Here is a 12,564-nt window from a genome sequence, read left to right as displayed (position 1 = left end):
TTGGTGGAGTCTTTGTTGGTTTAAGGGGTTTTATAAAGACTTTTAATTGTTGACAGCTCTGGAACCTGCTCAGCCCTTCCCTGTTTTCTTTGCCTGTAGCCCTGGCAGCCCCTAACTCCGGTGAGTTCCCTGGTTGTTCCCAGCCGGCGTGGGGCCATTCCCGGGCTCAGGTAAGGCTGAGCTGCAGCACCAGGGGCTGGCTCGGCCTTCGGGGCGTGTTGGCGGTCAGGGCAGTTCGGCTGCGCTCCCTGCTCCGAGTGCCCCGGGCCCGGACCTTTGTACCTGCTCTGCCGCAGAGAACCAGCGAGCCAGCGGGAGCCCCGCCGGGCGTGAGAAATGGCTCCTCAAAGCCAGATCGCTCTGCTTGGCTCCTTGTTCTGTAGCGTAGCGTTCCTCTGGTGCGGAGCAGAAGGTGAGGTGCACGGTCTGTTGTTAGTGCTGCTGAGGAAGTTGATTCTCAAAGTGGGATTTTTCAAAGGCAGTAAATCTCTTACGCTTTGGTAACAATCTGCAAAAGTATCTTAGTGAAGCAAAAATTACTAGCTTTGTGAGATGAAACCATTTCTGAGATGATTTTATGAAAAGAAAGCTTTCCATCTTCTCCAAAAGGTAGAAAGCAAAAACGTTTCTGAATTATCTAAACTAAATATTTTTAAGATTTTGTTGAATGATAAATTTAGGAAATGTTAATGGTTTTGCTGTTTGCTCTGAAATTTGCTTTTTAGCTTTATGTACAGTGACCAAACTCTGTCCTACCTGGTTCCAGGTGTCACTGGCAGAGCAGATACAGGAGGGTTTGGCAGGGTGTGTCTTTCATTGCACAGAAGCAAAATGAAAACTGAACAAATTTGAAAGGAATAAGCTGAAATTTTTTAAATTAAACAGTTAAAAATATGTCATTGAAAAGTCTGTCTGATAACTGTAAAGATGCAATTTAATTTTTTTTTCCATCCTGTGTGTTCCTTAGGACAGAGTGGTGCTGAGCCAGAAGTGACTCTGGCACTGGGACGGCTCAAAGGGAAACAAACAGATGTAAAGGGGACAGACAAACTCGTAAATGCATTCCTTGGAATTCCTTTTGCAAAAGCCCCTGTTGGATCCTTGAGGTTTTCCCCACCTGAACCACCTGAACCCTGGAATGATGTGAGAGATGCAACCTCTTACCCACCCCTGTGAGAGCTGTTCAGTTCCTCTGTATCCAGGCCCTGCTCCTGTGGGTCGGTGGGGTTGTGTTTATTGGGGTACAGATTGCTGGGAGGGAGCTGGTAGTGGATGCACTGCCAGTACTGGAGTATTTCAAGTCCAAGTCCTGCTTTTCCAGGGTGCACCTCTAGCTGTGTATAAGTGACACAAAGTTCAGGCACCCCATTGGGATTCAGCCTGTGGGGCAAAAGAGTGTTTTCTCTGTCCTTATTACACTGATGCTGTTGCAGTTTCATTATTAATAATCGTGCTTCCTTTCTTTTGTGAAGATGTCCTCAAGATCTGTCCATGTTGAAAACAGCTGAAAGAAACTACAAAGAAAAACACATTCCTTTCCGAACTTCTGAGGACTGTTTGTATCTCAATGTTTACAGCCCTGCTGGTTCCAGCAAGAAGGACAAGTTACCTGTATGTAAACCCATTGTACAAACTTGTGCAGTACAAAGTTTGCACCTAATGATTGCTCCTAAGAGTCTTAATTGCTTTTGAAAATGTGATGCTGCACTAGCAGAAATAATGTTAGCATGTAAAATGTAAAATTCAAAGCCCAGCAACCTAAAATTCAGTGTTTTGGTGCTTTGGAATTCTTAATTATCTGATGGTGTTTTCCTTTTTGAAATGGAATGTGCAAACCAGTGTATAAAAGTGTCTCACACCCTTTTTTTTCCCTAAGGTAATGGTGTGGATCCATGGAGGCAACTTTATATTTGGTGGTGCTTCTAGGTATGATGGTTCAGCACTGTCAGCCTACGAGAATGTTGTGGTAGTAATAATTCAGTACAGACTTGGACTCCTTGGATACTTCAAGTAAGATCCCCTATTTCATTTTTACAAAGTACTTCCTGTCATGTTTAAAGCATGGTAGTTTTGTTTGCTGAATCAGCTGAACTTCTATACCAGCTTCCCACTGTTACAGTAGTTTCAATATACATAATTCACTGACATCAGGACTTCAGAGCCTTAAGAAATGTCTGTAAATCCCATTTGCATTGTCATTTGATTGCAGCCTGCTATGAAATCGTAGTTGGGCTGATTTGGTTCTGGAGAGGATGTTTGTTCTTGCCTCTACTTCCATCCATTGGTGTGTAAAGCAAAAACTGATCCAGAGTAGAGGGCAGGGATCCCTCAGTGTAGGGGTGAGCAGACAGGAGAGGTGAGTCAGGGGCGTAGGTGTGACTGTGGGTCAGGGACTGTACACACCTTCCTGGGCCAAATCACACAATCACACAGAATGTTCTCACTTGGAAGGGCCCCATCAGGGTCATTGATTGCAACTCCTGGCCCTCCACAGAACACAGTCCCAAGAGTCACCCCCTGTGCCCCAGAGGATCATCCAAACCCTCCTGGAGCTCTGGCAGCCTTGGGGCTGTGCCCACTGCCCTGGGGAGCCTGGGCAGTGCCAACCACCCTCTGATTTTGATTTCTAACACCAAGTCACACAGAGCATGTCTCAAATACTACCCATATCTGTACTCCTAAGTGAGACACTTCAGTGCATCTTATCTTTTATCCACTGTAATGGTTTCTAGTGAATATTTGTAATGTTGTGCCTTTGGTGCCTCTCAATTCTGTTCTCAACACCTCGAATTTCTGCTAAGCATGTCTCCATCTGTTTAACACAAAACAAGTAATGGTTTGATCAAAGACAAGTAACTGGGGAAACACATGAGATGTAATGGTTTCTCATGCACATGCAGCAGCTAATGACTTCTTTCTGCTGTGACCTCTGTTAGTAACTAGAATAATAGCCACCCATTTTCTATGCAGAAAGTTAACCCCAGCAACCTCTCACTGAGCTCCTTGCTGTAGTTTCTTCCTGTGGCTCAAGTGAATTTTGCTTGATGTGTAAGCTGGTTATAGTGGACGCAGTTTGTGAACATCTCCTGTGAGATTTCTGTGTTGTTTTAACCTCATTTCACTCTGTGCCCTGCAGTCCTCGTTGAGAACTCCTGCTAGGACTAGTGTGGGTACAGAGTGAAAGCAAAATTCTCTAAGAGCTACAGCCAGCCAACCAGAAATCACAGGACAGAGGTCTGCTACCTCTTTTTCTATAAAACCAAAGCTAAGAAAAGTTGATTTATGCCTTTCTGTCTTTCATAGCAATTACTTTATAAAAACTCAGATGGCTGCAAATATGTAAATTATAAAATTAATTCTTAGCTCCTACCAATTTAGAATAATACAAAAACTTAAGTTGTAACATTTATGATGAAATAAACCACTGGCAATGCATACTCCCAATCTGGTAACCCCCACAGACATTCACCTGAAAGCCTCCATGATTTGTTTCAGAACTTTGAACAAAATTTACTTTATTCTGGTATTATTACTCTTCCTTGGCTTATAATGCTTTTCTTTCAGTACTGGTGATGAACATGCTCGTGGGAACTGGGCTTATTTGGATCAAGTAGCAGCTCTTCAGTGGATCCAAGGCAATATTGAACACTTTGGTGGAGATCCAGGATCTGTCACACTCTTTGGTGTATCTGCAGGATCTTGCTCTGTTTTTGCACATGTAGGCATACAGAAGATAAACTAGAAAGTAAAGTCTTTAAAAAAATCTTCAAAAACTCATTTAGTGCAACATTTCATGCTTAACCTTATTTTTGACAGTAAGATTAACAGCACATTGTGCTAAGTCTGGAGACTTCCCCTGTAAGCAAATAAAAATGTGTAATTCCCCATTGAATCCAAGAGTCTAATCAAGCACAAAGTTATGGGATAAGGATGTTAACGTAGAATAATTTTTGTTCTTCCCTTCTTGGCAGGTTTTATCTCCTTTGTCTAAGGGTCTCTTTCATAAAGCAATATCAGAGAGTGGAATTCTACTTCCCCCCAGTAGAGATTTACTTCTTTCAATACATCCTAAGGTAGGCTCAGGGTTTTTGCATTTTAAAGCCTTTATAACCTGAAATGGGATGTTTATATGTGATCATTTGGTTAAAAGAAAAAAGGGGAACATTTCATTGCATATTATGGAACCAAGTTGATCAAGTCTATTCTCACAGCATACCTGTTTATTTTCAATCTTGTTTGGTGTTAGAAATAGGCTGTGGGCTGATGTGGGTATTTTCAGTTACCCACATGCCAAGCAAGGCAAATGTCCATTTTTATACCCACCGTACCCTGTAGACTAACTGTGACATTTATTATGGCAAGTTTAATAAGAATCCAAAAGAGGCATTCAGTTTTCATTGAACTGTGGTCTTTTATGGAGAGATTTTATGTGAAGTAAAGTAGTTAAATATGAAACAAAACAATACTTTCAAATAAAATTCCTTTCTATAAGTACCTTTTCATTTCTCTTCCTGCAACAGCAGGTGGTAATGTAAATATCTCAGAAATTGATTTTCTGAGTTTTCTTTCCTTATTTGGTTTATGCTAAAATCTTGTATTTTCTCTAGATTAAAGTATGTTGTAGAACAGGGAATGGAAATTTAGCAAGAAAGAGAAGTATACCAGAATGATTTCACTTTGTGTGTAGTATTTCTGTATTTCTAGTAAAATAAAATATTTGAAGATCTGTCAAGCTCACCTAAATCTGCCCTTAAGTAAAACTATTTACAGTAGTGTGTATAATAATTTTCTGTTTATGAATCCCTTCAAGGCCACCTCACAGCTAACAGTCCTTGTCTTTGCTAACAATTTTCAGAAAATTGCAAGTATCTTTAAGTGTGACACGAGCAGTTCCCTCTCCCTGATAAACTGCTTAAGGAAGCAGGAAGCAGACCATATAATCTTCAACACCACGGTAGGTGAGACTCTATGTAGAGTTACAGAGTATTTAATGGTGCACTTGCATTGCTCAGCCTCTGACCAGAGTTCATTGTTGGTCTGTTCCAAATTGATTTTTCTGAACTTTCATCAAAGTACCCCCTAAATGTTGAAATATCACATAATTTCTCTCTGTCACAGCACCTGGAAAGTTGTGAGCAAGGCTTGAGCATATACTTACATACATTTTAATGTCAGTTAGAAGCAGCACAGAATCAGGAAACCATCACATTACTCCATACCTTGACCCAACCAGACTTGCATTTTATACTCTTGTGCCAAACTAGATCTATGTTACAGTGGCTGTAGACACTCAAATTTCTTAAAGCCCTTTTTTTGCACTTGGAACATTAAATGTGGACACCTTATATGATTTGAATTGAGAATACTATTAACAAGTGATTTGATCATTTTTTTTTCTCCTCCTTCAGAATGTACCATTTCTGCCCATACTTGTGGATGGAGTATTTCTTCCCAAGTCACCTGAAGAGATACTGGCTGGAAAAGAATTTAATGCAGTTCCATTTATGACAGGAGTCGCCAACAATGAATTTGGCTGGAATATCAGATCTGTAATTTAATGATTATTCTTAATTTTTTTAAATGTTTGTTAACTGGTGGAGGCAACTCGAGAAGGTATTTTCTGGTAGGACAAGGCTTTGCATTGTTGGAAATACATACAAGGTAAACTTTGCTTGCATTGACTCTGTAGTGACCCAGAACCACAGGTATCCTTGGAACATCAACGTTGTACAGTATTTTCTTATCCTAAAATTTTAATCCCTCATCAAGGCAAAGAGAGGGAAAAGAATGCAACATTCAAGAGCACATTACTTAAAGTGAAATAAACCAAATCCTTTCCCTCACAAGGCACAGTAAGTCAGGGTTGATAAATGTGACATAAAAATGTGACACAGCTTCCCCTGTGTGCCATTATTACTGTGCAAAAAGCTTTGCTTTGAAAATCTGCTCTGGGGACAGAGTATGGGGATGGTGCAGGTATCCAGCCCATCCTCTGTGCAGAAATTCTTTCCTGAACTCAATAGGTAACTCAAAAAAATGAGCAATTTGTTGTCACTGCACAAAGGCTCAGGAGATGGATTTGTGTCCCCTCTTGTCCTCTTTTTTTTTCATTTCTCAAGTATTCAGGTTATGTGTAGTTAATCTGAACCTGTAACAACTGTGTCTCTGGGAGTGTGCTGGTACTGAGTCCAAGAAGAACAGTGTAAAATCTGTTTTCATTTATTTTTCAGTCAGAAGAGTTGTTTTATGTAATGCTGTGAAAGAGGAGCAGCAGTGCCTTTGTTTCAAAGGGCTCAAACAATTGAACCAGACACAGAGGCTGCCAATGAGTTCTAAGATCTCCAATAACCCTGTGAGACAGAAGAAGCTTTTTGCTTCAATTCTACCCTAATTCTTTCTAGTCTTACAAGTTTCTTAATGTCTGTTGATTTAAGGATAAACTGCTTAGCATGAGTGGTTTATGTAGAAACCTTCACCAAGGAAACATTTGCTGCAGTAAATACAGGCTTTTCCAGGCAGCTGCTCCATTGTGCTGCACTTTGGCCTATGATGCTTCAAAAAATAAACACCAGTAGTAAGAGTAAAGTGGAATAATGTAGTTCCAATGTTAAAAATAATGAAGTTGAATGGTGCTAATAACATTCTTTTTTTTTTTTTTCCTGTGCAGGAATCAAAAATACCAGGTTTGAGGGAAACAGGAGATAAAAAATCAATTGCTTCAACTTTAGAGTTTTTTCTACCAATGGTAGTAAGTACTGTTGCACTGATTTAATTTGAGAAGTGAATTTTCTTTTTCAAGCATAAAACAGATTTGAGTTATAATGTTGCTAAGAGTTGAGGTCATGTTATGCTTTGGGGAGAGTTCCAGCAAAGTTGACAGGACTGGGGTGTTACCCAGAAATAGGATTGAGTCAGGCCCAGGATATGGGGAAATGTTTTCCTTTCTAGATTTCTGAAGCAACATTTTTATCTTACCTATTTGTATGTAGGATTACTGTAATAGTGTCCCTAATGCTCAGCTGTCTCATGGCTAATCTGGTTGATGGGTTTGTTTCAAGGCAGGATTTTTCAATGTGTTTACATGAAATTAAAAGCAGCTTTTAAAGGAGTTACTTTGCAGTCCTAAAGTGTGTCTTCCAAGCAGCAAATTCTAACACTAAAAACCTACACAGTGTTCTGAGATCCAGCTGGTCTTGCCCTGTAGTCTAATAGTCCATAAATCTTTCAAGGTCTCAGAGAATTTACTTTTGTCATTCCCACCTCTTTTCTCCTGAAGAAAACAGAAGCCAGAGGTATTATCAGGAAAAATTGCTGGATCTTTGAGTCCTGTAGAGTTTTAAACCTGTATAAATCTGGTGCAAATTAGACCTGAGGTAGTGGGGGGGGGTTAGGGTGGTTTTTTTGGTTTTGTTTGTTTATTTTGGTTTGGTTGGTTTTGTTTGGTTTGGTTTGGGGGTTTGGGGGTGTTTTTGTTTTTTGTTGTTAGTTTTTGGTTTTGTTTGGTTTTTTATGTTGGTGTTGGGGGGTTTTTTCCTCCCAAAAAGTCTGAATAGGTTTTGTTTCCCATCAACATGGGAGCTACCCTGAACCTTTGTGCCCCTGCAGAATCTCTGACGTTAAAAAAATGACATTTTTAGCTGCTAATAGAGACAGTGATGATTTGTCTGTTTGTTTTCCTGTTTCCCTTTTGTCTCTTAGGATTTACCATCAGATTTTCTGCCCAGGATAGTGGATGAATATGTGGGAGACACAGAGGATCCTGCTGAGCTACAGGCCCGGTTTCTGGACTTGCTGGGGGATATGGCATTTGTCATGCCAGCCATTAAAGCCCTGAATTATCACAGGGGTAAGCTAATGAGCAGCAGGAGGATATTCAAACCTCTTACTATATGCTGCATCAAATGATGTAGACACAAATCCTGTCATGTGTAGGCAACCCATCTTGAGATTCCTACTGGGAACTTGAGGATGGAGAGTGATATAGGTCTGTAGGGTTGTGTGTGGTCCTTCATCTTTGTCCTAGTGTCTTGCACTGTGCTCATAATCACAATATATTGAGACCAGAACGGGATAACACAGATAAATGTTTGCTAACTGAACTATACAGGCTTAAAAATTAAAATATATCAAAGCAACCTTTGCCCTTTGGCCCACAGCTACTTCAGAAGTCAGCAGCTCTGTGGTCTGAAGATTTCAAAAAATCTTGACAAACCCTGCCAAGATACCCAGAACTGGAAATAATTTGGTGTTATTGTGGTTTCTGTAAGTTTTCCTGTTGTGAGCCTCGACTCTTTTTTTTTTTGTGTGAGTTTTTAATTTTGAATTAAAAATGTACCTATTTGAATGTGACATTACATTAGAAATGTGGCCAGTATAAAGCTTTGGGCATGTTTAAAGTGGTATTTTAAACAGCTGATGTCAACTGTACTTTATGCATCTCTTTAACTCTCTAAATGTTACATTTTCCAGAGTCTGGAGCCCCTACCTACTTCTTTGAGTTTCAGCACCGCCCCAGTTCACACTGGGACAGCAAACCAGAGTATGTGAAGGCTGACCATGGGGATGAAGTTGGCTTTGTCTTTGGAGGGCCCTTTCTGGCAGGAGAAATTCAGCTGTGCAGTAAGAAAGAGTCATAAATGTTCACATAGAAATTAGTCTTGTAACTGGCATTATTACATATTTTAATCAGACTAAAGTGCCTCTCTTAACAGTGAGACCAAAGCATGACTCTTTCTCCTGTAGAATTTGTTTTACACTATTTGTCTTCCCCAATCTGTCAGGTACAGTTTGCTCATTGTGAAGCACAGTAAGTTGTACATATTGTTAACAATTTAGCCAATAGGACATTTGCTAAAAAACTCACTGCCATTAGACCAGCATTGTGCATGAATTTGCCAAATAGCTTTGGCTGAAAAATAAACTGAAGGAAAGATCAATTAAGCTTGAAGGGGATTGGCAGAGTGCTTGGGCAGCAGGAAATCTAGATATCTTCTTTTCCTGAGGAGTTCAAGGTAGTGTCTCCTCCTTCCCAGGAAACCCCAGGGGCTGTCAGGCTTCAGGGGATGGGGGACTTGGTCTCTCTTGCAGATACTGTTGCAGTTGTATTCAGAGCAAAGCTTGGGACTGCAGTGTTTCATTTTCTGCAGGAAGATCTAATACTTAGATTAAAGACTATTTTGCCCCATGACTCAATTAATACATAAGCATTTTATTCAAAATGGAACCAGTCCATTGCAGGAGGATTAAGGGTGTAGTCCTAACATTCTCATGAGATTTGGGAAGTTCCTTCAGGCAGAATCCCACATTGATCCATTCCAAATGAATTTGCCAATCACTGAACAGTTAAGATACACGATGCCACATCCTAAGGAATATTGTGAATCCAGCAATATGCTTTAATTATATATGCCTAAAACAATAATACTCAGGATGGTGTATTTTCTTTCCCATGAAACCAATTAGGACAGATCTTATTTTGACAGAGAAACACAGAAATTCTACTTATTTTAAGTGAATTCACAATTTTTTCTGCTGTTATTTTTGCCATTTGAGCAGTAGTTCATAGTCTGTTTCAAAGCTTACATAATTGAAAGTGCTTTCTTTTACTCCATTGAACTTTGGAGCAATCCAGCTATGTTGTAAAACCCTTTGTTAATCTGTTACTAGAGCCTTTTGATTTGCTTATATTTTATATTTATTTTTTTACTTGCATATTTGCTACACTAGGAAACACTGTACAGTTCATTTCCTATTTGTCTGAATTTACTGAGGGCAATAAGATAACAAATATTTTTCTTAATGTGTGGAGATGCACTTATAATTAATAACACACTGCAATTATTTTCCCCTGGTGATACAGTGGGCTTATGTGTCACTGGATATAAATGAATATTCTTGAAGTGCTGAGAAATGACATCACCTCATATCAGAATGAAGAAGTCTTTGCCTCATCATGCTCTGAATAGTAGGGAGGATTTCAGTCCCACAAAGCTGGAATGAGGTCCAGGAAGCTAAACCATGTGGCCCATTTCTTGAGTTGTACTGGCAGAACACATGGGGTTTTTTGGTTCTGCTTCTGGTTTCTGGGAAAGCTACAGGCACATCCCCTTGTTTCCTTGTTCCCAAATTCCCTGATTGTAGAATAAGGATAATTTTGTCACTCAGGAAGTGCTGAAATCTCGTGATGCTGCATTACTAACATTTTGCAGGTGTCGTGTCTCTGTTGCAATTGAGAAGTTGTTGCAGCATTTTCACAGACAGAAATGCTACCCTGTAGTAGTAATGTCTTGATTTTGCCACACATAATAACTTTGTATTTTGCCTTTCAGGTGAAGTTACAGAGGAAGAAAAGAACCTCAGTAGAACTCTGATGAAGTACTGGGCTAACTTTGCTCGAAATGGGTAAGAATCATGAGAGTCATGAGACATTAGTGCTCTGTGCTGACTTCTGGGATTGAACTTCCCTGTGCCTGAAAAGGGCATTCACTCTTTCTTTCTTTCTTGCTGTTTACAGAAATCCTAATGGAGAGGGTTTGGTTGAATGGCCATCTTACAACCTAAATGAAGAATACTTGCAGATAAATCTAAAACAAAAGAAAGCCAGGAAGTTGAAAGAAGAGAAGGTGAATTTCTGGAAAAAGCTGACGCTGGAAAAGGCAAATAACCAAAGAATGGAAAACAAGAAGGTTAATTCAGAGTTATAATTTACAGTCTAAACATGCACACAATATGCAAGCTATTAGGATAGGAAAACAAATTACTTAAAGTTATTTTGAGGATAAAATTCTGTTTCCCTTCTTTTCGTCTTTTCTTCACAGTTGTCATACTTGAAATTATTTGTTGTAATAACCCCAGTTGATCCCTCACATGTTAAATACAGCTACCACATTTCCCCAGTGCTCAGGTTTTTCTGTCACTTCCCCATGACTGAAGACAGAATGTAGCAGCAACATTGTTTTAATAAAATGAAATCAATGACGACCCAATTTGCCAGTAAAACTGTCTTCTGATGTTAAGTGTGTCAGTGGTGGTACAGAAATTTTGGTGTGCTGTAGATACAGAAATGTCCTCTGTGGAAAGAAAATGAAACTACAGGATGTTCTGCTTTTTAAGTTGGTTTTATAACAGGACAGTATGGTTCTGACTGTTGTGGTACCTGTCTGTCATAGTAGTGCTGAGATTAAGACTTCTCTCAAATGTTAGAAAAGGGATAAATGTTTTAGTAAAGAGAAAATCCTCCTAAGCATCTGCCCCTCCTCCTTTGTTTTATCTAACATGCCTGACAAGGGGAATATATTTCAAAATAGTATTGATAGATTTTCATTGCACAAACCCCTGAGGTCCTGCACCACTCCCTCTGAAAGGAGATAAACCAGGCAGCATTGAGTGCATGTTCATCTTGTAAGTGTGTGCAGAGAAGTGCAGTGGAACTGACTTTGTAGCACAAGGCCCCATGCTAAAAATACATCACAGTGGGAAATGTCAACAGATTTTGCTCATATCTACATAGAGATGAGTGCTCTGTCTCATCCCAGAGACATCCTGCTGTGGGTTTACCACATGCTAAAGAGAGACTGTTAAAGCTGTCCAAGCTTCTTAGACTCCAGCTCTGTTTTATTCTCTGTAGCTTCATTGAATACTTACTAGGGGCTGTGATAGTTGTCTATTTATTTTTTTTTAGCTATTGGAATCAAGAAAGGCAGCAGTGCATTGAAGTACAAAGAGCCAAAGGTCATCATGTGGCAGGATTTTTTTAATTGACCCCTGACTTAGGAATTATTCACTGATTGAGGGTAAGCTGCAAAATGTTCTCTCTTTAATGCCAAGCAGGACAAGAATTGCCCTCTCCAGGTAGGGAGAATCTCCACTGCTGCAGATTCTACAAGTCTAGTCTGTGTCACTAGAGTAAGAGTTTCTACATTTGCAAAGCAATTAGGTCATGCTTGCAGATCCATCAAAGTATCTACAGACAATGCTGTCAGGACCTAAAATCCTATTTTTTATTATCTTATTATAAGTGAGATGGGCAGAGTTTGCAGAAACTGGTTTGCACACATAATATTTTCAGAATGGCTGCTTCTCCAGGCCTGTGGGTGGGATATGGACCAAGAATTTTTGCAGAATGGGTACTTGGGAGAGAAGGAGTGAATAGAACAAAGATTGAAGGAAGTAGTAATGAAGGGGAAAAATAAAAGGAAAGTAAATAGGAAATACAGAGTTTAGTAAAATCAGTAAAGATCAAGAGACATAAAATGAATTGTTTATGGAAATAAATAAAGTTTGTTACAGCAAAAGGAGAAAGCAGCAAGCAGAGTAAACAGTATTTGGCTTTGCAGCAAAGGACTGCTCCTGTAGTTTGTGGGTCACAAGTGAGGTGAGACTGTGCATGTCCATCTGAATGGAAGCTGAGTCACAGGGAGGGATTCCTCTAGTTCCACCTCTCATGGAAACAGTTTTCCCTTGCCAGGAACCAAAGCAGTCCAAGGTAAGTGGAGATGGAGAATCTGCAACAGCATCTGGGCAGGCAAACAGGAGTGCAGTTTCCCACTGTGCAGTGCTGCTGCC

At 39.9% G+C, this 12,564-nt stretch overlaps 2 protein-coding genes across 2 annotated transcripts in view; one reads left to right on the top strand and one right to left on the bottom strand.

The window, feature by feature from the left end:
* CIAO2B (cytosolic iron-sulfur assembly component 2B) overlaps nucleotides 1-158 on the bottom strand; it is a 4,482-nt gene extending 4,324 nt beyond the window's left edge. Inside the window, exon 1 of the mRNA XM_029965570.1 lies at nucleotides 41-158. Coding sequence (XP_029821430.1) covers nucleotides 41-158 — 118 coding nt within the window. The remainder of the gene's footprint in view (nucleotides 1-40) is intronic.
* Nucleotides 159-299: 141 nt separating this feature from the next.
* Nucleotides 300-12,564, top strand: part of LOC103761637 (fatty acyl-CoA hydrolase precursor, medium chain) — a 23,152-nt gene continuing 10,887 nt past the window's right edge. Inside the window, exons 1-14 of the mRNA XM_029965569.1 lie at nucleotides 300-412; nucleotides 968-1,172; nucleotides 1,473-1,611; nucleotides 1,877-2,010; nucleotides 3,565-3,718; nucleotides 3,972-4,073; nucleotides 4,856-4,954; nucleotides 5,409-5,549; nucleotides 6,668-6,748; nucleotides 7,699-7,846; nucleotides 8,470-8,619; nucleotides 10,329-10,401; nucleotides 10,514-10,700; nucleotides 10,818-10,903. Of these exons, the coding sequence (XP_029821429.1) occupies nucleotides 337-412; nucleotides 968-1,172; nucleotides 1,473-1,611; nucleotides 1,877-2,010; nucleotides 3,565-3,718; nucleotides 3,972-4,073; nucleotides 4,856-4,954; nucleotides 5,409-5,549; nucleotides 6,668-6,748; nucleotides 7,699-7,846; nucleotides 8,470-8,619; nucleotides 10,329-10,401; nucleotides 10,514-10,700; nucleotides 10,818-10,903 (1,775 nt within the window). The 5' untranslated portion in view covers nucleotides 300-336. The remainder of the gene's footprint in view (nucleotides 413-967; nucleotides 1,173-1,472; nucleotides 1,612-1,876; nucleotides 2,011-3,564; nucleotides 3,719-3,971; nucleotides 4,074-4,855; nucleotides 4,955-5,408; nucleotides 5,550-6,667; nucleotides 6,749-7,698; nucleotides 7,847-8,469; nucleotides 8,620-10,328; nucleotides 10,402-10,513; nucleotides 10,701-10,817; nucleotides 10,904-12,564) is intronic.

This window comes from Manacus vitellinus, unplaced genomic scaffold (assembly GCF_001715985.3).
Source record: "Manacus vitellinus isolate BGI_N305 unplaced genomic scaffold, ASM171598v3 scaffold_10_pilon, whole genome shotgun sequence".
NCBI lineage: Eukaryota > Metazoa > Chordata > Aves > Passeriformes > Pipridae > Manacus > Manacus vitellinus.
The sequence above is the reverse complement of the archived record's forward strand: the minus strand, read 5'-3'. Positions and strand labels throughout refer to the sequence as shown.